A 23,625-nucleotide genomic window follows, 5' to 3' on the forward strand; every position below is an offset into this window, starting at 1 on the left:
ACTAAAACATTTCTAATAAATTGGGTATATATGATATTACAACTATTTTGTAATGGCATATATGATATTTCTAGTTTTACATGGGTATATATGATATTTTGAATATTTGTGGGGGTATACATGAAATTGCCCCTAAAAAATATGTTGCATTAAATGTTTAAAAAGATGCAGGCTACATATATGGGTAAAAGTTTGAGTAGTACAATGTGCATTTTTTTGTAGTTTGCCCTTTTGTTGTCTTATAAGGTAGAGTAAGATGCCATTTTTGTCCCTGAGGTTTGGCCAATTTTGTGACTTTCGTCCAAAGGTTTGAAATCTTGCCACTTTCATCCGGCTCGTTAACTCCATCCATTTTTCTCCGTTAAGTCCGGTGTATTTCCGTCTTTTTTGTTATCTTAAAGGGCAATTTGGTCCTTACAGGGGTATTCGGTCTTTTTACATCAAGTGAAAAAGACCAAATTGCCCTTTAAGTTAACAAAATAGACGGAAATGCCCTTGACTTAAAGGAGAAAATTGGATGGAGTTAACGAGCTGGATGAAAATGGCAAGATTTCAAACCTTTTGGATCCAGACGCTGAAAAACAAACCTTTGAACAAAAATTGCAAAACTGGCCAAACCTCAGGGACGAAAATGGTATTTTACACTATAGGATATTATGAAATGTTTTTTAAGACCCAACAGTTATATTTGTGTTTTTTTTTTTATTTTGGTCTTGTTTTAATTGCAGGGTACGACACTTTATGTTACGCTTGAACCATGCCCTATGTGTGCTGGAGCCATCCTTCAAGCCCGGATCGACACAATTGTATGGGGTGCTCCAAATAAGCTACTTGGAGCTGATGGCAGCTGGATCAGGTATTGACTATTTGACTTTATATATCTCAAAAAAAAAAAACGCAATAATTGGGGTTTGATTCGTATAAGTTACCATTTTGATTCGGGTTGTTTTTTTTTTAAATCTTGTAGACTTTTTCCTGATGTGGGTGGAAGTGGATCCGGGTTGGATAAACCGCCCGCCCCTGTGCACCCGTTTCACCCAAATATGATAATAAGAAGAGGGGTATTATCGTCCGAATGTGCGGATGTAATGCAGCAGTTTTTCCAGTTACGGAGAAAAAAGAAAGACAAGAAACCGGAAGCTGAATCACCATCTCCACCTCAACCTCAACCGTCATGTCTTCCCATCCCACACCATCATAATTCAAAGTTGGTGACGAAATTGCATGATGTCTTCGGCATGATGTTTTGTTTGTAAATCAAATCTTTGTGACTCGTTATGATCTCTTTGTAACCAGTTTTCAGCAATGTTTTGGTTTGATTTGTAATTTGTTGTCTAAAAGTCTTTGGGTGATTCTAAACCTTCCCTTGATGTAGATTTTTGTGTTATTGTTTAATTTAAATTTACAAGTTGAGATAGAAGATAACATGTGTACAAATCTGATGTCGCAACCGGTTACTCATGTGGAGCTGATTACGTGTTGAACGCTTTGAACATCTTAACTGGGTTATGCGTGTTACGTGGCATAGGACGGGTGTTTTTTGGCCCTGGTACGCGTAACTGGCTTTTAAACATGTGTAACCAATTCTACGCGCATAACTGACGCCTAAATGTGCGGAACGACACCAGAATGTGCGTAACCGGCACTAAACACGCGTAACCAAGGGCGTGTGCGTAACTGGTAGTTGAACGCGTGTCACTGGCGTCAGTTACTCGCGCAAAGCCGGTTTCATGTCGAGCGCTGTGTTAAGCGCTTACCGCGTGTCCAAGCTCTGGTACGCATAACTGAAGTTAAAGCGCGTAACAGACGCGGCACGCGTAATTGACACCTGAGCGGCTGGTTAAGTGTGTGCTGGGCCTAGTAATGTTGCAGTAGACGCGTGTTTCCCTATCCTGATACATGTAACCGGCATTTAAACATCTGAAAACCAGAAAGTCGGAGCTTTTAATTTGTACAGTAATTTCAAAATAACTATTTTTAAAAGCAACCCTTTCTGAGCCGAAACCTGTTCCGAACCGGATCCGTCCCGACCCAAACCAAAATAACCCTTTATTAAATCAACCCGTTTTGATTTGAGCCACAACCCAAACCCGCCCGACCCGAGTCGTTTGACAGGCCTAGTTCTGTTGTGTAAAATTGAGGTTATCCAACTGGATGAAAGCTGTTGACTTTAAATGGAAATTTGGCCCAACATAGTGATTAATTTTTTAGCTCATCTTGACCCAAACCTATCCTAACCTAAACCCATCCTGACCCTTTTTTTTTAATCGGCTCATCCTGACCCAGCAACCAACCCAATTCAACCCGCCCATTTTGCCACCTCCAGTTATGGACAGAAAATTACTATCGAGACCAGGGGCGGTTCTTAGAAGGGTTGTGGCAGGGCCACGGCCCGGGCAAGCTTTTTGGCCGTAGTGCTAATTTTCCAAATTTCGATCGAAATTTTTTATATATACTATGTTTGGCCCGGGGTTGCCCGGGCTTTTTTTAGTGCCTGTGTCTTTCGGCCCTGGCACGTTCAACGGGCAAGATCCGCCACTGATCGAGACTTCTCCACATCATTCTTATTCAACTGAACAGACCCCAAAACAGAAGTACCAACAGGTTTTAGCTTCTCAATAACAACCAAATCCTTCTTCGATATACACTGACTTCTTTACCTTCAATAAGTTGCTTCATAGACGGCTTTACAGTTTTCTCCTTCTTGCCTTTTTCTGTAGCGCCGCTATTAGAACCCATGTTAACTGTCTTCTGCACTTTAGACAAACACGTTCCACTATTCAGATCACTATTAGATGGGTTACGGGTCATAAACTAGTTGACGCTTTGACCTTATATAATATAAATTTCATAGTTATTATTTTAACTTTAAACATGTTGATAGCTCAACATGTTTAACTAAACAAATCAACCTGAATACAAGCCGTTGATTAATTGGGTTAGAAATACTCGATGGAGAACAAACGTTATAAATTATAGGTTAAAGAAGGCTTATAAATGTATATTAACTGTCAGATAAAGAACAAATTTACAAAACAGAGTAGAACGACGAATCAAACTTGATCTGCATCCGGACTCGCATTGATTTCCTCCCGAAAGTCGTACTCCACCACAAGATTTAGATTGTCAACAAGTTTGTGATACCGTTCACATCCAGTACACTGGATAAAAACGTAAAAATAATTCAATGAAAATCCTCATAAATAAACGTAAAACCTGTGCACATAATAACACGCCACAAGTGTGAAATATAAAAAATACCTGAACAAAAACCATCCCTTTTTCATAAGCTAGTCGGTTTATGAGCTTTTGTGATCTTACGCCACAAGCATTGCACGTAAATTCCACTAACAAGCTTCTTCTCGGGAGTTTGAGGTCAATAGTTGCTCTCTATATATTTCCATCGTCAAAGAAACAACTTTAGTTAAACATATCTTGTATGGGTGACCGTGAGAACCGCACTAATACAGTTCAAGAGGGTTATAGGTAGAAAAAACAAGTGGAAACTGGATTCGACCCACTTAAAGGTTATAGTTAAAACATATTGAATTCGACAAAAGTGAAGAGAGCTGGGTATAAATACCCATGCAGTGTGTTGAGTGAAGAGAGATGCACACAGACAGAAAGTTAGAGAGTTGAGAGCATTCTGTCCGAAACACACACACACACACTTTGAGAGTTTGCAAACTGATTGTAAACATTGTGCTTGTAACCGGAACCTTTCATACGCATTAATACGAGTGGTGTTAATCGTTGAGTCTTGTGTGTTCTTGTGTTTGTTCTTGCATCATCCCGGTTTGCTTGCTAGCTTGGATTCCGCACTTGCTAGTGAGTTAGTATAACAAGGTTTAGGTTTGTTCTCGATCCTCCGAGAGGGACCTACAAGTGGTATCAGAGCTTGGCTCTTTACCTTGTTTAAAACCGGGTTGTTCGAGTTCTTTGGTGTGTTTGGACACTTGGTTTAGCACTCGTTTTTGGTAGTTTCCTTGCATTTTGAAACTGAAAAACGTGTTCTAAACCTTTCGGGAGTGTTCAAGGTCGGTTTGGGTAACATAAAATTTGTTTTTGTGAAACTTTGTATTTTCCGGCCATTTTTCCGGTCATATATCCGGTGACTGGTTGAGGATAAGGTTTGCTTATTTGGGTAAACTTTTTGAAAGTCAAAAAGTTGGTGGGAAAGGCAAGGGCAGACCATATCCTTTCTGCCGAAAAGTACTTCACCAACCCATCACCTTTTCACCAACCTGTCACGTCAGTGTCAGTGTGTCAGAAGCTTCCGAAAGATATCCTTCGACTTCGAAAGATCATCTTTCGATCAGAGACAGCTCGAAAGATTAGCATCCTTCGAGTAGTCTTTCGAAGTCTAAGCATTATCTTTCGTGTTTGGAATCTTTACGAAAGTTAGTTGTCCGAAAGATAAGGATACATCTCGAAAGATAAGGATCTTTCAGTGTGAATCTTTCGAGATCAGTATTCGAAAGATAAAGATCTTTCGAACTGTGAATCTTTCGTGATAATTGGTCGAAAGATAAGGATCTTTCATTGTGAATCTTTCGAAGACTTTGCTCGAAACTCAACAGTAATCTTTCGATCACTGTTGATCCTTCGAACTAGTCTTGATCTTTCGAACAAGGTTATATCTTTCAATTCTTAACTGTTTGCATTTAACAGTTTGTGGTTGTGTAGGTTATTTACTAATATTTAATCAAGATGAGTTGTACAAGTCCTTGGGATTGGAGTTTAAACTCACAATCTAGTCAAGAACTAACTACTGCTGATGCTTGGGCTAAAAGCATGTTTCCATCGCCATCAATCAGTCCAAGTCAATGGGCTTTGGTATCAAATCAAAGTCAAAGTATTCAGAATCTTCTTATTAGTGAAAGCGAAACGGGCAGCAACAATCGTCCTCCAAAGCTAAATCATATGAACGATTTTCCATCATGGAAAAACCGGTTTCACACGTACGTTCAAGGGCAAAGCACTGATCTTTGGACGTGCTTCATCAATCCATTCAATACAGCTCTTGAGGTTGCTGCGTCGACTTCAGAAGGTTATGCCAACATGCTCGAGCCTGACAAGAAATCTTATGAATTGGAGAAAAAGGCTTTTGCAACACTTACACAAGCGCTCAATAAAGATATTTATCATCAGTTCTCCTACTGCAAGAACACGAAAACATTGTGGGATGCCTTGGTTGCTAGAGGAGAAGGCAATGCAGCTACGAGAAAGTCTCGTCATGACTTGTTGAAGAAAGAGTTTGACTCGTTTCAGTTTTTGGAAAACGAGACTCTAAATGATATGACAACACGTTTCTATCATCTGATCAGTGAAATGTGTGCTTATGGGGTTATCGCTACTCAACAAGACATGGTGAACAAGTTTGCTGACGCTTTACCTCCAAAATGGAGTTCTTTCATTGAGTTGTTGAAGCACACTGGAACTCTAGACACGGTTAATATCTATGAGTTCATTCAGAAACTGGAACATAAGAATGAGGAAGAAATCAGGAAAGCTAAGCGAGCTCCAGTTCCTCAGAATACTGAAATGTATCTTCCAGGCTTCGACATCTTAGCAAGATCTGCTGCAGCTCAGCAACCTAAACCGCAAACTGCTTTTGTGTCCAACACAAGTTCCTTTCCGTTTCCTCAGTCAACAGCTGCTCCACCACAACCTCAATTCGATCTGAGGTCTTACATTCCTGTTCCAACACAGCCACAAGTCCAACCTCCACAACAACAACAGCAGGCTCATTATACAAACAATCCTCAACCTCAAAATTCTCACACAATCCGAGTCGATAATTCAAATCTTTCACACCTTAGCATTGAAGTTGCTAATGAGCATATGGAAATTATCAACACCATGGTCAGTGCTTACTGTGGTTTGGTAGCAGGTCAGCTTGGAAACATCAACATGACCAATGAAGATTATCAACAGATCGACAAGGAAGAAATGGAGTTGATGGATATAAAATGGGCGTTTGCTAGTGCGGTTAGAAGGGCCAAAGACTTCATGGCTCGTACTGGTAGAACTTCGTTGGAAGGGAAGAAAGATACGAAGTATGGGTTTGATATTAATGCCGTCACATGCTTTAATTGTGGCGAGAAAGGGCACTTCAAACGTGAGTGCACTCGTCCAACAAAACAAGGCAATCACAACCCATTCAGAAACCAAGACAGGAGGATTGTGGCAGTCAACAACAACCAGAACCAGTCTGGACCGTCAAATACCAATCGGGCTTTGACAGTTCAAGCTGATGAAGGATGTAACTGGTCTGTGCAGTTTGGTGACGGTGATCAAGGAAGTGGAACAACCCTTTATGCAAAGATCATCAATCAAAGGTCATCTGAAAGTGATGACAGTTCTGGTTATTCTGGGAGTTCGGATGAAGAAGGCTCTGTTTCTGGGGATAATCACTCAGAGTCTGATGTGAAGGAGGAGGAAGGTGATGACATTCAGAATCTTCTGAATGAAGCTGATGAGCTTAAATGTCAGAAATCAATTCTGATTAGGAAGGCGGCTACTGCATCAAAAGAAATGGAGAAGTTCTTTTCTGAAGATGGAGCTTTTTCTTTTCAAACTGCCCTTATGGCAAACGTCTCAGCCTCTTCAAGTCTGGTAAATTCTGAACCTCCTGCTCCTAGTGTTTGTAAATCATGTGCTGACATGAAGCTTGAATCAGAAAAGCTTCATAGTCATAATCAAAGTTTGGTTATTGAACTATCGAAATGCAAAGAGGCAAATATGGCTTTAACTCGGAACGAAAAAGATTTTAAGGAAGTAATTGAAACTTTAAAGAAAAATGTGTCCGAAGTTAACAAAGTAGTTTACCACAAACAAGTAAGTATAAATGAATATATTAACACTGTGGAAGAAACTAAGAAGCAATTAGCCATTGCCAAATCTGAGCATGATGCGATCAAACAGAAATTGGAAAGTTATTCTAACTCCCGATTTGTGCTTGATCACATCATCGATGTTCAACAACTGAAGGGTAATCAGAAAGGCATAGGGTACAAGAAATGTCCGCCCCCTTTGATGAACAATTATACCAAGATGCCTGATGAGGAGGAAATGCCTCGGTATGAACCTAGTGTGCCTCTTGATGTTGAGGAATTTACTACTGGCCTAGGGTTCAAACCGAACAGTTCCTCAAACACATCCGAAAAGCAGCAAGAAACTTCAACATCCATGAATCAAAGTCCTCCAATCATCGAGGACTGTGAGACATCGGATGATGAATCAGAAGTGGATGTGAGTGAACAGGATAAATCACTTAACAAGATGAAAGGAGTTGTCATTCCCATTGAGAATCACATCCTGTGTGATCATGACACTCCCGCTGTTTCATCAGTTGAGAAACAAGTGATAGATCCTGTCAAGGTTGAAAAGAAGGCGGTGTCTACTGTTAAAAGCAGTAATGTGTTGTATACCTTGGTTGGAGATAATAAAATCTATTCAGATCATGTTTTTCCAATTAAAAATGTAAATAAATCTTTGATTGATAAAGTCTTTGAAGACAATACAAACAAATTTTTGGGAAAAACACTTCCAGGAATTGTGGTAACACAATGTGATCCAATTCCTAAATCTGAGATTAGAAAACAGTTTAGGAATCAAAAATCTCCAACCATTCAACAACCTAGTGCTTCTTATGGTAAACAACCAATCAAACGAGCTCAAAAGTCTAATGTCTCCCAAATGAAATCTGAAACAAACAGAGCTCGGTTTCAAAAGAAAGCAAAAGATGTCAAGTTTGTGTCATCCAAGGGTACTGATAAGATTGAAACTTTTGAGAACAAATCTAACACAGATTTTGTAAAACAAGTCACAATCTTAAAACGAAACAGTGATAACAATTACACTCAACATACAAATGGGTGTGATGAAAAGGCTAGTACCTCTGGGTCCACGACTTCGACATCTTGTAATCAGTCAAGTTCTCCTAAGCTTGTTGAAAGGAGAAAATGTTTTAAATGTGGAACAATTGGGCACATCATCAGAAACTGCCCAAATGCTCCAAAGCAAAAATTTGTTGAGAAAGCTCCACCTGAAACAACTCATCCTCAGCGTCGGTCAGTTTCACCTAAAAATGATAAACGAACTGTAAAAGAACAAGAAACTAAACAACGACGTAAGAACATGAAAGCTGTTGAAAAGGTTTTAAAATCTGAAGTTAAAACAGTTCAAAAGGAACCAAGTGTGTCGCAATCTGCAAAACCAGAATCTTCAAAAACTGGTAAACAAAAACAACCTTGGTTACCTAAGAAGGGTGACAGTTCAGGGGGAGCAGTTGTTCTTAAAAACCATCAAGAGATTGATATCACGTTTCGTGATGCTAAGGGACGACCCAAGACCACTAAGGCTTGGGTCCCCATTCTCAACTGATTTTTGATTGACATGTGCAGGGTGTTCCAGGAGGAACTATGAACAGTCATTGGATTGTTGATAGTGGAGCATCTAGGCACATGACTGGCGACTTACGGCTTCTGTACGACGTGAGAAATATTAGAGGAGGCTATGTCGCATTTGCGGGAGATAAAGGTGGATATATCACTGGAGAGGGAAGTGTCTCCAATGGTATTGTTTGTTTCGACAAGATCAACTATGTGAAGCAAATTGATCATAATCTTCTGAGCGTGTCGCAAATCTGCGATAAGAAGTTCACCGTGCATTTTGATGATGCCGGCTGCTATGTGCTAAAACCCGGATTCAAAATTCCACAAGAATGGATTCTCTTATCGGCTCCGAGAGTTAATGATCTGTACATTCTCGACATGAGCCAGGCGATTACAACATCTGCACAAGTCACTTGCTTTGTCTCAAAAGCCACAGAAAAGGAGTCAATTTCATGGCACAGAAGAATGGGGCACATTCACTTGAGAAAAATGAACCATTTGGTGAAGAATAATCTTGTGAATGGTGTGCCTGTAAGAAGTTTTCATTTACAAGATATCTGTGTCTCGTGCCAAAAGGGGAAGCAAACGAGGAAATCCCATCCCTTGAAGAAAATCAACACTGTCAGCTTGCCGCTCGAACGTCTTCATATGGACCTCTTTGGACCTATGAAGCACAAGACAATGTTCGGTGACGCATATTGTCTAGTAGTTACTGATGACTACTCTCGATTTTCTTGGGTATCCTTCATGGCACACAAAAGTGAAACTCCTGGCATCCTCAAGGACCTTCTCACTATGTTGGAAAATCTCTATACGTTGAAAGTGAAAAGGATCCGAAGCGACAATGGAACCGAATTCAAGAATCAAGTTATGGATGAGTTCTGTACTTCTAAGGGCATTCTTCATGAGTACAGTTCTCGTTATACTCCACAACAAAATGGTGTCGCGGAGAGGAAGAATCGAACAATTATAGAAACTGCGAGAACTATGTTAGTTGAGTCGGAACTCCCTATTCAATTCTGGGGGGAGGCTGTGTCGACTGCGTGCTACACTTTAAACAGAGTTCTTACAGTAAAGAGACATGGCAAAACTTGTTTCGAACTCCTTCAGAAAAGGAAACCGGATCTTTCTTACCTAGAACCTTTTGGTGGTCCTTGTACCATGATTGAACCAGATGGCAAATTTGGTGCTAAGGCTATCGAGGGCTACTTTCTTGGATACCAAACTCCGAACTTTCGTGTCTGGAATCTAGCTACCAGAAAAGTAGAGCTATGGAGTGAGGTGAGGGTTCAAAGGTATACGAGTCCTGTTAGGGCTCCGGGTGATCCGTGGATGTTCGATTATGATGGACTGTTTGACTCCTTCAATCTGCCAACCTTTGACGAAGAATCAGCAGCGGCTCGAATGTTGTTGGAAAGTGACAACGCTGCTGTATCGCCTTTGGTTAGACCTATTGTTGTTGACCCTCAAGGTTCTTCATCAGTCAACAATACGGTTCAAAATGAGGTTTACGAAGATGCTGCTGACTATAATGAGTCTTCTGAAGATGATGAATATCATGATGCAGCTGACGGATCTTCCGCTCCAGTTGCTCCTGTTCAAGGTGCTTCTGTTGATACACCTCATGTGCAGAATGTTGATACTGCTGAAGGGAATGCATCCACCTCTACACACATTCCTGGTGTGGAGTTGGTTGTTGATCTTAATTTTAACAATTTGGGTATCAATGCTCGTGTGCCTGATAATCCTGAAATGAGGATTCATAATACCCATCCCCAGCAGAACATAATAGGAGATGTCCATCGCGGTGTGCAGACGCGTAATCAGCTGAGAAACAACCGGAATGCTGGTTTGTATTCAGCTATAAGAGAATCTGGTCAACAGAATGACTGGTCCTTCGCGTGTTACGTTTCACAAGAAGAACCAAAATCGTGGAAAGAAGCAATGAAAGACAGCTCATGGGTTGAAGCAATGCAGGAAGAGTTGGTGCAATTTCAAAAGCTTGGTGTTTGGAAGCTTGTCGAGAAGCCTGAGAACTACAAGAAGATTGGTACTCGATGGGTTTTCAAATGCAAGAAGGACGACCGAGGAGTGGTTATTCGAAACAAAGCACGTTTAGTCGTTCAAGGTTTTCGTCAGATAGAAGGCATCGACTACAACGAAGTATATGCACCTGTGGCACGTCTCGAAGCAATTCGAATTTTTCTAGCCTATGCATCCTTCAAAGGATTCAAGGTTTATCAAATGGACGTGAAGAGTGCATTCTTACATGGTGTGGTAGAAGAAGAGGTATATGTCGAACAGCCTCCAGGTTTTGAAGATCCTATCCATCCCGATCGGGTTTGGTTGCTCAACAAAGCTCTCTATGGTCTTCATCAAGCACCGCGAGCTTGGTACGCAACCTTATCAAACTATCTGCTGGAGAACGGTTTTCGAAGGGGTCTTATCGACTGTACTCTCTTCATCAAAGAACAAGATGGAGATCTTCTTCTGGTACAGGTATACGTTGACGATATTATTTTTGGTTCTACTAATGATGTTTTGTGCAGGAATTTCGAGCGCATAATGCAGGATAAATTCGAGATGAGTGCTATGGGGGAAATGAACTTTTTCTTGGGCCTACAAGTGCAACAAACGGAGTCTGGAATATTCATCCATCAGACTAAGTATGTTGGTGACATCTTGAACCGGTTTCAGATGTCTGATGCAACGCCCATTGGCACCCCATTGGCAATCAATCACGGAATTACTCCAGATTTGAAGGGAGAAGCTGTTAGCCCTTCATATTACCGCGCTATGATCGGATCTCTTATGTACCTCACAGCATCAAGACCAGACATAATGTACCTAACGTGCCTGCTTGCCAGATATCAAGTCAATCCAAAGGACTCTCATCTTGCAGCTGTAAAAAGGATCTTTCGTTATTTGAAGGCTTACCCAGACACCGGTCTGTGGTACCCTAGGGATAATAACTTCGAATTGGTCGCATTCAGTGATTCTGATTTTGGCGGATGTAAGATCGACGGCAAATCCACATCGGCTGGATGTCAGTTTTTAGGAAATCGCCTAGTCACATGGCAATGCAAGAAGCAGACGTGTGTCGCTACATCAACATGCGAAGCTGAATACATTGCCGCCTCAAGTTGTTGCTCTCAAGTTCTCTGGATCCAACAACAATTGCGGGACTACGGTTTTGAATTTCTAACTACTCCTATTTTCGTTGATAATTCTGCTGCATTACAGATCACTAGAAATCCAGTGCAGCATTCAAAAACCAAACACATCGAAATCAAATATCACTTCATACGTGATTGCTTTGAGAAAAGATTAATCGATGTTGTTAAGGTCCACACCGATGACCAACGTGCCGACTTATTTACCAAAGCGTTTGACAAATCAAGATTTGACTTTTTATTATTGGTAAACGGCATTAAGGTCAAGCAAGAGTAAAACCAACATCGGAAAATCATTTTTGTAAATACTTTGTGTTTTTAAATTTGTCTTAGTTTATTGATTTTAGGGGGAGTAAATCCAAAAATCTGAAAATCGAAAAACATTGAAAAATTTCAAAAACACAAAAACAATAGAAAATCAAAAATGAGTTTCCTGGCGAGCAAAAGAGAAAATGATAGTACATCAGTGGTCTATCCAAACCTCTTTAAACCTTAAATGAAAAACGATAAGCAGCTCTATATAAGATGTATCGGTAGGCTCACAATCATTTTAAAGTGTGCAGGGTGATATAAATCTTAACCGACTGAAGACCAGGTGGGAACCATTCATTGGCATATGGTCTTAGTACCGAAATTTCGTTTGATAGATTGCCGAGGTTCTGAGATATTCGGTCTTTATGCTACTTATCATCTGGGTATCATGGTTGCTTCTATAAATAGACTAAGTCTAAGATCTTCCATGATACCATACATACGTGTACATAATACATATTGCATACGACCTCAATAAGTGATAAACAATCACATGTCCAAATCAAATAAGTGATAAAATATCACATTATCCGGGAGTCAAGTTCGTCTCTCTGCTGTACGGAAGTACTGACCTGTTCACGGACTTGCTCCTGTGCCCTCATGCATATGAAAACCAAGTTCCTCATCAATAAGTGATTATATCACAAAGGACTTGCTTTCAAATCAAAAATAAGTGAGAATCTCACATCATATACGGTCAAACAGATGATAATCGGTATACTCACCGGTAAGATGAACTCTCGTGCATACCTTGATACGGGAATGTGTCGTGATGTGGATGAACACCGGTCGGTAAGTATAAATCATACCTTAACGTATCCTCTAAACATGATTACATCTGATAAGTTGAGCTTAAGGGGACAACAATACTGATAATTGTTATAGGATGCTTATCTTAATGTTTACTAACTGAACAACAAGAGTGTTCTGGCATGACCGTACACTGATGTGATTCTCTTACCCTCGAAACTCGCAAAAAGAATGTTTGTATATATTTATTTACTGCTTTCAGTCTTTGCTTGCAAAATATTCAAAAATCCCAAAAAGATTTTAGGTGTGTTTTAATATAAATTTTATAAAAGCCAAAAAGATTTTATTTCTTCCTTATTTTCGATCGTACGATGTTGGAACTCTAGTCTTCGTTGCCTGAAACCTGAACGAAAACCGAATTGACTAAATCTTCATAAATGGTCGAAATTTGCAAGTTTTTGAAAGTATAGGTTGAAATTGTTGAATTTATTAAACTTTCAAACTGTCGGACGGTGTTTGATTGTGACATGGTCATGAGTGTGTCATTTGTTTATGATTAACTATATTCCAAGCAGTTGTTCTCATTACGCGTTTAGATTTCTTGCATGTGCAGATTCTAAAGGCTAGGAGAACATGGTCGATGACAAGCTTCGGGATGAAGACACGACGTAAAGGCACTCAAGTGATGAAGTTGATCGAGTTGCCGCTGGCCATCATCAACACCTCAAGGATCTCACTTCATAAAGTTAAAGTATTTCACGAGCATAACTCAAGGGGGAGCTTATGTTAAGGGGGAGTCTGTCAACACACTTTCTACATGATACGGGTAGTTTGTTGATACACTCTCTGCTTTCAAGACGTGAAGACTTTGAAGATCCTCCGACATTGAAGACTTGAAAGGACATCAGAGTTTTGAGAACTCGAAGACCAAAGACCGTCGAAGTTCGAGACGAGTCTACAGCTATAGAAGATAAAGACAAAGCTACAGCCAAGGGGGAGTTTGTTGGTGTACTTGTGTCTGTACTTTGTCTGTATTCGGTCTGTATATAAACGATGTCCTAAGTTAGTCTGTAAGTTGACCAAGTCAACTATCCTCCTAGTTTGACTTGGCCAATAAGCTGTAATATGTTTGTCTGTATCGAAGGATAGCCTCGAAGGATACTGTTGATCCTTCGAGATGCTCGAAAGATATGGTTCGACTGTTAGACCTCGAAGGATCATCCTTCGAGGTTCCTGCTCATCCTTCGAATGAAATGTACTCGATAGATGATCCTTCGGACCATCTATCGGATCCTTCGGAATAGACAACATGAGCTGGGTATAAATACCCATGCAGTGTGTTGAGTGAAGAGAGATGCACACAGACAGAAAGTTAGAGAGTTGAGAGCATTCTGTCCGAAACACACACACACACACTTTGAGAGTTTGCAAACTGATTGTAAACATTGTGCTTGTAACCGGAACCTTTCATACGCATTAATACGAGTGGTGTTAATCGTTGAGTCTTGTGTGTTCTTGTGTTTGTTCTTGCATCATCCCGGTTTGCTTGCTAGCTTGGATTCCGGACTTGCTAGTGAGTTAGTATAACAAGGTTTAGGTTTGTTCTCGATCCTCCGAGAGGGACCTACAATGATCTTCAAAAGTGAAGTTCAGTAGCAACAATGTTATAAATCTTATGCTTGGTTCCTCACTGATCCTCACGTAAGTCCGCCCCTGTTATAATTTTCGTTTTTTCTATTTGGTTTTGAAGATTTTTTTATTACAACCTAAATATTATTTATAAAACTTCTAACTATTAAAGCTTTATAAAAAAATTGATAACCTTCTAGTGTGCATTTCGTACATCCATTAATAAAAAATATAATCAACGTATTCTTTAGAATAAAAAATAAATTATATTTGGATTATATAATTAAATAGTTTTCGATCTATAGCTCTATGATAAGTATGGAATATGTAGAGTTGATTAACAATTTTACTTTCAAAAATAGTTTCGAAACACATGTATCTATACCTAATTAATACGTAATTTCAGTTATATATGGTCTCAAGGACTAGCCGCGCAGGTCCCTTAAGTACTCTCGAATTCTCAGAGATGACCCTAAGTTAAAAAAAGGGCCCATTTTTACAAGCCGCACCGGGCTTTTGAATTCTCGAGAATGGCCCTAGATAAAAAAAAATAGGATACCCCTGAATTTTTCTTCTAGTTCCGCCACTGTTTATAAGGAACCCGTACTTCTAGTATTACGTGCCAATATTTGATCAAGAATGTTTATCCATTAAAGCATCTACAATGTGCACCCCGCAAACCTCTATACAAACCGGCATCTCACCACCACATCATATTTACAAACTTTCCTAAAAATTATAAATTTTTTCACAAAACTCCACAAACCCCATTAAAAATAATATATTACACACAGTGTGTGTGTGTGTGGGGGGGGGGGGCACAAGAAGTCTAACTGAGGCCCGGATCTACTGACTTGAAACGAATTGGACGTGTTGTCCACTGGGATCATGGCCAGCCCTGGGGTGGCAGGGAGGACCACCGGCCAGGGCTCTGATATGTCGAAGGGCACATTTTTTATGAAAAAAAACACAATTTATATATGTTAAATATCTTTTAATAGGGTATACACACGTACAAACACCAACATAGGTCCACTTACAAACTATTGTTATGGTTTAGATTAGTTATTAGCCCATTGGCATTAGGTTTAGACTTTTAGTGAGCTCAATACCCTATTTCGTTAAGGACTAAGGGCACGTTTTTCGAAGCTCGAAGAGGGTAACCGAATTCTCCGGGCCGGCCCTGACTGGGATGCCAATGGATGAGCGAAAAGCACCGCACCGTGGCTACTCTTAGCATATATAGAGACTCAATTTACATAAGATTTGCATTGACTAGACCAAGCTAACCAAGAGAAACACCCTAAACTCACTGGTGTCTTAGTGTAAATGTCATAAGCTGACTAACAAAGCGTGGGCTCTTGCCAAGCTAAACCCAAAAGTTTTTAGCAGTGAGGATTGTGGGTACTGAAATAAAGTTATTGGTAGTTATCCGTTCTTTCCAAGCTCTCTCCTAGTGTCTCCCTTCTATGTAACGTTTTTCTTGTTTTATTTTCCTATCTTTCTCATGGTTCCAGAAGAATAATGACAGTTGATGAAGATACCATAAACTGTTTGGCTTTTGCGGGCATAGAACTAACATGAAGAGACTCTTTGTTCATGTGTCCATGTGCCATGTGTTTGCGCGAATCTTTATCTATTATCACATCAACATACAACCTTTTGCATGTGAACAAGTTCATTTTGAATCAGATACATTGATACTGATAGATTGATATCTGAATTGACTACACAAATCTTTTATTCATAAGCTTGTAGAAATTGTACCAAGAGAGACACAAATTGATATCATAAAGCCATTGTATAATGGTTTATGCATTATGAAAAAGTGCTATCCTACTCACCCCCATGATTTTCATCCTCTTACCTTCTTTTACAATAGGCCAGCAGGAAAAACAGAGATTTGTACCCATGATTTCAGATATTGTCACTTAGAATTGTAATGTTCCTTCAGCTATAATTGTATATCACATAATGTAGTACAAATAGCTTTATTTTATATAAATGTGTTCTTGCTAGTAGTAGTAAACCTACAAGCTATATGAATTAATATTATTTATTATTGTTATTATTAAAGGAAAGATATATATAAAAGAACATCTAGCTAAGTAGGGGAGAGTCGTGGTGGAGGTCGTGGTGTCGGTCCTAACAGTGGTGTTGATCTTGACTGTTGTTGGCGTACCTATTCTTCCATGGTTGCTTGAAATATTCACATCGTCGTCTAGTCAGCCTCCAACTCCTATTGTAGCCTCTCCCTCCACCTTCATGTACCGAACAGCCCCTAGGCGATGATCTATAAAAAATAAAGAACATAATAATTAAAAGTAATTGTATACTTTTGGATCGACACGGGTGCGTGAGATCGCTAGGGTTATATATGTCAACCCAATTACAACCTAGGAATCTGTTTATAACCCATCAACTCATTTACAACTAGTCAATGATTAATACGAGCTATGTTTAGACTACACAGTTATATTTAGGTTTGTCTGTGTTATGCGTTATGATTGGTGTCAAATAATTATATTGGTTGTGCTTGGATTTATTGGTTAAACCCACCATTTAGTTTAGTCAAATTTCAAACACACGAAAAACTATGTTTACAAGTTATATAACTTTTGAGGTCCATTTAACTAGAAAAACTTGGTTACTTCTACACAATGTCAAATATGAAATATAAGATATGAATGCAATATATAGCATCATATTAGTTTAATCGATTTTCAAGCACACGAAAAGGGTTAAATTCTTATGCAACTTCTAGGATTTTGCAAAATCAATATTTAGAGAACATCATAATATACTCGATATATAGTGTACAACAGACTCCATCAATATAATAGACACATATAGAGTTTGTGAGCTTGTTGGAATCAAAGATGGACAACCTTTATATCATGTCTTTAAATATTCCATCATTGATATTCCCTTAGTTTGATATGAATAGAGCTACCTTACTGAAGGTCGACTCGTAAAAAACTAGAATTTAACTTGTTTAAATTGAAAATTATATTTAATATTAAAAGTTAATATTTGGGAGGTAGATTCATGGACCTTATTATGTCAGCTGAACCTGAATGAGCCAACAAAAGACTTTACTTTGGTTCGAGCTCAACTCGTTTACAAATTCTAACCGGATCATTCATAGACGAGCCGATTTTGAGCGAGTTTTGATCCACAAACTTTTTATTTAGACAACCATGGATATGAAAGAACAAAGTGACACATATATCATTACTTTTTAACAAAGTTATTGATCAGAACAAAGCATCGTGTGCTTGGTAAATAAAGTTACAAACTTCTACTCATTTTGCAGAAAAACGTGGATTGTTTTTGGTTAAAAAGAACAAGAAGACAAAAATAATGAGTGAATATTTACTTTATGTCACAAATCTCTTTTTCTCTCATACAATCTATATGTATATATGCTGATCATACGTAAGAGGTAAGAATATGCCAATCATCATCGTTAGTATTCGTATATATTATGGTTATTAGAGAAAGATATGGTGTTTATAGATCGAAGAAGCAAGATTTACATATGGTGTTTATCGACCTTGAAAAGGCATATGACAGTGTCCCACGACAACTGATTTGGGATAGTTTGGAGGATCGAGGGCTACCCAGGAAGTATATAGACATAATTAAGGATACATACGATAGAACAGAAACTAGTGTTCGGTCACCTGTAGGGGATACAAACTTCTTTCCTGTGGAGGTAGGACTACACCAAGGGTCTGCGTTGAGCCCTTTTCTTTTTGCGGTTGTCTTGGTTGAGTTGTCCAAGTTGATTCAGGAGACAGTTCCGTGGTGCATGCTTTTTGCAGACGATATTGTCTTGATTTCGGAGACTAAACAGTGCCTGAACGCGAGGGTAGAGGAGTGGCGTGTAGCTCTAGAGGGAAAGGGCCTAAGGATTAGTCGATCAAAGACTGAGTATTTACACTGCGATTTCAGTGGTTCAGCCGATGACGATGACACCCAAATCACAATTAAGGATCAATTGGTCCCGCAGGTAACTAAATTTAAGTATTTGGGGTCGTTTGTACAAAGAGATGGTGACATAGATAGTGATGTAACCCATCGCATACAGGCGGGCTGGTGTAGATGGAGGGCAGCCAGTGGAGTATTGTGCGATAGGAGGTTCCCAACTAAACTAAAGGGGAAATTTTACAGGGTAGCAGTTAGGCCCGCTATACTATATGGGACAGACTGTTGGGCTATCAAGAAGACACAAGCACGCAAAATGGAGGTAGCAGAGATGAGGATGCTGAGGTGGATGTGCGGACACACGAGGTTAGATCGGATAAGAAATGAGGTTTTTAGGGAGAGATTAGGAGTGGCTAGTATATCGGATAAGATTAAGGAGGGGAGGTTGAGATGGTTTGGGCATGTGAAGCGGAGGCAAACGACGGCACCAGTTAGAGTAGTGGAAACTCTTACTGTGGAGGGGAGGAGAGGAAGAGGCAGACCCAAACTGACATGGGATGAGCAGATTAGGCATGATTTACTAGAGTTACATCTTTCTGAGGACATGGTCCAAGATAGGACTTCGGGGAGGCGTAGGATTAGGGTTCAGGACCTCTATAGGGTATTACAGTAAGGTCTTAGGTGTATTTTAGGGACGTAGGTTTTCTTATCCCTTAAGTGACTTTACCGGTGATTGTCTCCTTGTGTTATGCCCAAATGATGTTGTGTGCTATTATACTTGATTTACATTGTATTGTGTCACTCTTATCACTTTCTTGGTATTGGTCTTGCTATTGGTGGCTTCTTTTTCTTTTTCTATATTCTATATTCTTTGACTTGGTATTGGCATGTGGTTCGTTTTGGAGCTGAGGGTCTCTCTGGAAGCAGCCTCTCTATCCCTAGGGATAGAGGCAAGGTCTGTCTACATCCCACCCTCCCCAGACCCTATAAGTAGCTTTGCTATTTGTGGGATTTACTGGGTATGGTTGTTGTTGTTGTTGTAATGTGCATTTTTTTGTAGTTTGCCCTTTTGTTGTCTTATAAGGTAGAGTAAAAGATGCCATTTTTGTCCCTGAGGTTTGGCCAGTTTTGCAACTTTCATCCAAAGGTTTGTTTTTCGGCATCTGATCCAAAAGGTTTGAAATCTTGCCACTTTCATCTGGCTCATTAACTCCATTCATTTTTCTCCATTAAGTCCGGTGTATTCCCGTCTTTTTTGTTAACTTAAAGGGCAATTTGGTCTTTTTCAGGGGTATTCGGTCTTTTTACATCAAGTGAAAAAGACCAAATTGCCCTTTAAGTTAACAAAATAGACGGAAATGCCATTGACTTAACGGAGAAAACTGGATGGGGTTAACGAGCTGGATGAAAATGGCAAGATTTCAAACCTTTTGGATCCAGACGCTGAAAAACAAACCTTTGAACAAAAATCACAAAACTGGCCAAACCTCAGGGAGGAAAATGGTATTTTACTCTATAGGGTATTATGAAATGTTTTTTAAGACCCAACATTTATTTTTGTGTTTTTTTATCTTTGTCTTGTTTTAATTGTAGGGTACGACACTTTATGTTACGCTTGAACCATGCCCTATGTGTGCTAGAGCCATCCTTAAAGCCCGGATCGACACAATTGTATGGGGCGCTCCAAATAAGCTACTTGGAGCTGATGGCAGCTGGATCAGGTATTGACTATTTGACTTTATATATTTCAAAAACAAAAAAAAAACCACAATAACCGGGTTTGATTCGTATAAATTGCCATTTTGATTCGAGTTGTTTACTTTTAATCTTGTAGACTTTTTCCTGATGTGGGTGGAAGTGGATCCGGGTTGGATAAACCGCCCGCCCCTGTGCACCCGTTTCACCCAAATATGATAATAAGAAGAGGGGTATTATCGTCCGAATGTGCGGATGTAATGCAACAGTTTTTCCAGTTACGGAGAAAAAAGAAAGACAAGAAACCGGAAGCTGAACCAGCATCTCCACCTCAACCGTCATGTCTTCCCATCCCACACCATCATAATTCAAAGTTGGTCACGAAATTGCATGATGTCTTCGGCATGATGTTTTGTTTATAAATCAAATCTTTGTGACTCGTCATTCTGCTTTTGATAAGCTGCTGCTGCTGCGAAATTGCATGATGTCTTCGGCATGATGTTTTGTTTATAAATCAAATCTTTGTGACTCGTCATTCTACTTTTGATAAGCTGCTGCTGCAGCTGCTGCCGCCGCCGCCGCGGCCGCGGCTGCCGCTGCCGCTGCTGCTGCTGCTGCTGAATCCTGATACATGTAACCGGCATTTAAACAAACATAAACTGAGGCATGATCACGCGTACCTGGTGCTGAAAACCGGAAAGTCGGAACTTATAATTTGTACAGTGATTTCAAAATAACTATTTTTAAAAGCAACCCTTTCTGACCCGAAACCTGTCCCAAACCGGATTCGTCCCGACCCAAACCAAAATAACCCTTTATTAAATCAACCCGTTTTGATTTGAGCCGCAACCCAAACCCGCCCGACTCGAGTCGTTTGCTAGGCCTAGTTCTGTTGTGTAAAATTGAGGTTATCCAACCGGTCATTAGCAGCTCTTTTTAAGTCCCACTGTTCAGAAAAGAATTTATTTCGACCCGCATTCCAATCCCTCAAAATCTTAGTATTCAACACTACATTCTTATTCAACTGAACAGACCCCAAAACACAAGTACCAACAGCTTTTAGCTTCTCAATAACAACCAAATCCTTCTTCGATATACACCGACTTCTTTACCTTCAATAAGTTGCTTCATAGACGGCTTTACAGTTTTCTCCTTCTTGCCTTTTTTTTCGTAGCGCCACTATTAGAACCCATGTTAACTGTCTTCTGCACTTTAGACATACACGTTCCACTATTCAGACCACTATTAGATGGGTTACGGGTCATAAACTAGTTGACGCTTTGACCTTATATAATATAAATTTCATAGTTATTATTTTAACTTTAAACATGTTGATAGCTCAACATGTTTAACTAAACAAATCAACCTGAATACAACCCGTTGATTAATTGGGTTAGAAATACTCGATGGAGAACAAACGTTATAACTTATAGGTTAAAGAAGGCTTATAAATGTATATTAACTGTCAGATAAAGAACAAATTTACAAAACAGAGTAGAACGACGAATCAAACTTGATCTGCATCCGGACTCGCATTGATTTCCTCCCGAAAGTCGTACTCCACCACAAGATTTAGATTGTCAACAAGTTTGTGATACTGTTCACATCCAGTACACTGGATAAAAACGTAAAAATAATTCAATGAAAATCCTCATAAATAAACGTAAAACCTGTGCACATAATAACACGCCACAAGTGTGAAATATAAAAAAATACCTGAACAAAAACCATCCCTTTTTCATAAGCTAGTCGGTTTATGAGCTTTTGTGATCTTACGCCACAAGCATTGCACGTAAATTGCACTAACAAGCTTCTTCTCGGGAGTTTGAGGTCAATAGTTGCTCTCTATATATTTCCATCGTCAAAGAAACAACTTTAGTTAAACATATCTTGTATGGGTGACCGTGAGAACCGCACTAATACAGTTCAAGAGGGTTATAGGTAGAAAAAACAAGTGGAAACTGGATTCGACCCACTTAAAGGTTATAGTTAAAACATATTGAATTCGACAAATAAAAGAAAAATGCAGATAAAGACATATTGTTTGTTTCTCTTTCTTTTGTTGTTTAAATATATTGATATACTTATTCGTTTGATTCTTCAATCAGATATCAAACTCACAAGCATTCCATGATCTCGGAAATATTCCTAAATATTTTCATGGTCAAAGAAAGAACATCTTTAGTTAAGCAGTTCGTGTTTAGGTGACCATGAGAACCTGTTACTAGAAAACTCATGCGACCAAACAATAAAAGAAAAAAAGTACATAAAGACGTCTTCTTTGTTTAATCTTTTTAGCTTGTTTGGATGTTAATTTCAATGTCTCTTAGTTCCTCCAAAGAAGAATTTTGGATATAATCACAAATTATTTTTAAAATTGGCAAATGGAAATTAAAGCATCTAATTCCATGGAATTACACTTCTCGTGATTACACAATTCTACTCATCAAAACAAACACTTTGTCAAATAATCACGCAATAATTGATATACTTATTCGTTCGATTATTCAATCAGTCATCGAATTCACAAGCATTCCTTATCTCAAAAATATTCCTCACTGATAATATCATGACTGAAATCAGATGGTGTTTCATAATCTTTCCTCACTTTGGGTTCATTCAATTTTCAAGAATAACCAAACTAATACATTAGTAACGTGTAAAAAAAAAAAAAAACCCTTCCCTACATTCTAAACAGAAAAACACTATGAATTCATCAACAATTTTGACAAAGTTACAAACTTTCATAACAAAAACAACAATTAAAAGAGAAATACTTACAGGGTTTGATTCAGCATCACCAAAAGACCCTTCTGCATTCAAATTATCATCAACCAAGCAAGAAATCACAAAAGGGGACACCTTTTTTGACCCCTTTTCTTTTCTTTTGAACAAGAAACCCCCAATCTGCAAATCAAAACCCACCAACACTTAATTAGAGAATTGTATGCACGAAAACAGCAAACCCTAGAAAATGATAAGTAAAAAAGAAGATATACCTGGGGAATTTGAGGGTGAATTTCGGTTTAAGGAAATTAGGGCATGAAAAAAGAGTTGTTGTTTTGTGAGGTTTAGGAGTTGTTGTAGGCAGAGAAAAGAGGGAAGAAGCAGTGGTGGCCATGGTTCCCAATCCAAGCAAGCATAGTGTCACGGAGTTATTCTTGAACTCTCGTGCGGCACTTAGAATACTTCTAAGTTCAGCCTTTTGGATGTGTTTTGTTATGTATAGCAGCGGAAGTCTTTGTTTGTGAAAATCACAAGTATGATTCTGTAGTGTGATACTACAACAAAGATGGTTATGTATTACTTGAACAAAGTTACAAGTACAGAGTGTTTACAAGAAGTTAGGTTATGAATGAGTTATGAGGGGTTATGTGGGGTGATCTCAAATGATGCCTAACACTCCTATTTATACTACTTGTACATAATCTAGATAGTTCCAAAACTAGATCATTCCTTTACAAAGATCTAGCCTTAATACGTAGATATTTCCTACATAAATATCATGATATTTGTTGGGATTCTAGAATGTTCCTTGGCTGATTTTTATGGCAGTATTATGTAGCCCATTCTAGACTGTTCCGAGAACTTTGAAGGCTGATCTAGGACCCTCTAAGTGTGCCAAAACGTTCAAGTATTGTCTAGGCTGTTTCGGAGACTTCCGGGCAGTCCTAGACGCTTCCTTAGAGTTCCGGAAACTTCTGGAATGCTGAAATTTTGAGCTGAAATTTTGCGGG

At 39.1% G+C, this 23,625-nt stretch overlaps 2 protein-coding genes and 1 long non-coding RNA gene across 3 annotated transcripts; 1 reads left to right on the top strand and 2 right to left on the bottom strand.

Annotated features, from left to right (window-relative positions):
- Window positions 1–696: 696 nt before the first annotated feature.
- On the top strand, window positions 697–1,395 carry LOC118488139 (tRNA(adenine(34)) deaminase, chloroplastic-like). The gene is made up of 2 exons (XM_035985304.1): window positions 697–856; window positions 968–1,395. Exons 1-2 carry the CDS (start codon window positions 765–767, stop codon window positions 1,254–1,256), a joined length of 381 nt encoding a protein of 126 aa, XP_035841197.1. The 5' UTR covers window positions 697–764; the 3' UTR covers window positions 1,257–1,395.
- A 1,558-nt stretch (window positions 1,396–2,953) lies between these two features.
- Window positions 2,954–15,879, bottom strand: LOC118486408 (DNL-type zinc finger protein-like). Its single transcript, XM_035982842.1, has 3 exons — window positions 15,808–15,879; window positions 3,262–3,390; window positions 2,954–3,161 (listed from the first exon to the last, which is right to left on the bottom strand). The coding sequence occupies exons 1-3, from the start codon at window positions 15,877–15,879 to the stop codon at window positions 3,054–3,056; spliced, it is 309 nt and encodes a 102-aa protein (XP_035838735.1). The 3' UTR covers window positions 2,954–3,053.
- Window positions 15,880–21,401: 5,522 nt separating this feature from the next.
- Window positions 21,402–23,044, bottom strand: LOC110918690. The gene is made up of 4 exons (XR_002581513.2): window positions 22,888–23,044; window positions 22,670–22,795; window positions 21,605–21,733; window positions 21,402–21,503 (listed from the first exon to the last, which is right to left on the bottom strand). It is a non-coding gene; the product is annotated as an uncharacterized LOC110918690 (long non-coding RNA).
- Between the last annotated feature and the right edge of the window lie 581 nt (window positions 23,045–23,625).

The sequence above is a fragment of the Helianthus annuus genome, chromosome 2 (assembly GCF_002127325.2).
Source record: "Helianthus annuus cultivar XRQ/B chromosome 2, HanXRQr2.0-SUNRISE, whole genome shotgun sequence".
NCBI lineage: Eukaryota > Viridiplantae > Streptophyta > Magnoliopsida > Asterales > Asteraceae > Helianthus > Helianthus annuus.

Bases quoted from the DNA above. Each gene is read 5' to 3' on its own strand.
- LOC118488139 (XM_035985304.1), top strand. From the start codon at position 765: ATGTGTGCTGGAGCCATCCTTCAAGCCCGGATCGACACAATTGTATGG. The intron at 857-967 runs GTATTGACTATT...TAAATCTTGTAG, and splicing joins GCTGATGGCAGCTGGATCAG to ACTTTTTCCTGATGTGGGTG.
- LOC118486408 (XM_035982842.1), bottom strand. From the start codon at position 15,879: ATGGCACATGGACACATGAACAAAGAGTCTCTTCATGTTAGTTCTATG. The intron at 3,391-15,807 runs GTATCTTCATCA...GGAAATATATAG, and splicing joins CAAAAGCCAAACAGTTTATG to AGAGCAACTATTGACCTCAA. The intron at 3,162-3,261 runs GTATTTTTTATA...GTTTTTATCCAG, and splicing joins AAGGGATGGTTTTTGTTCAG to TGTACTGGATGTGAACGGTA.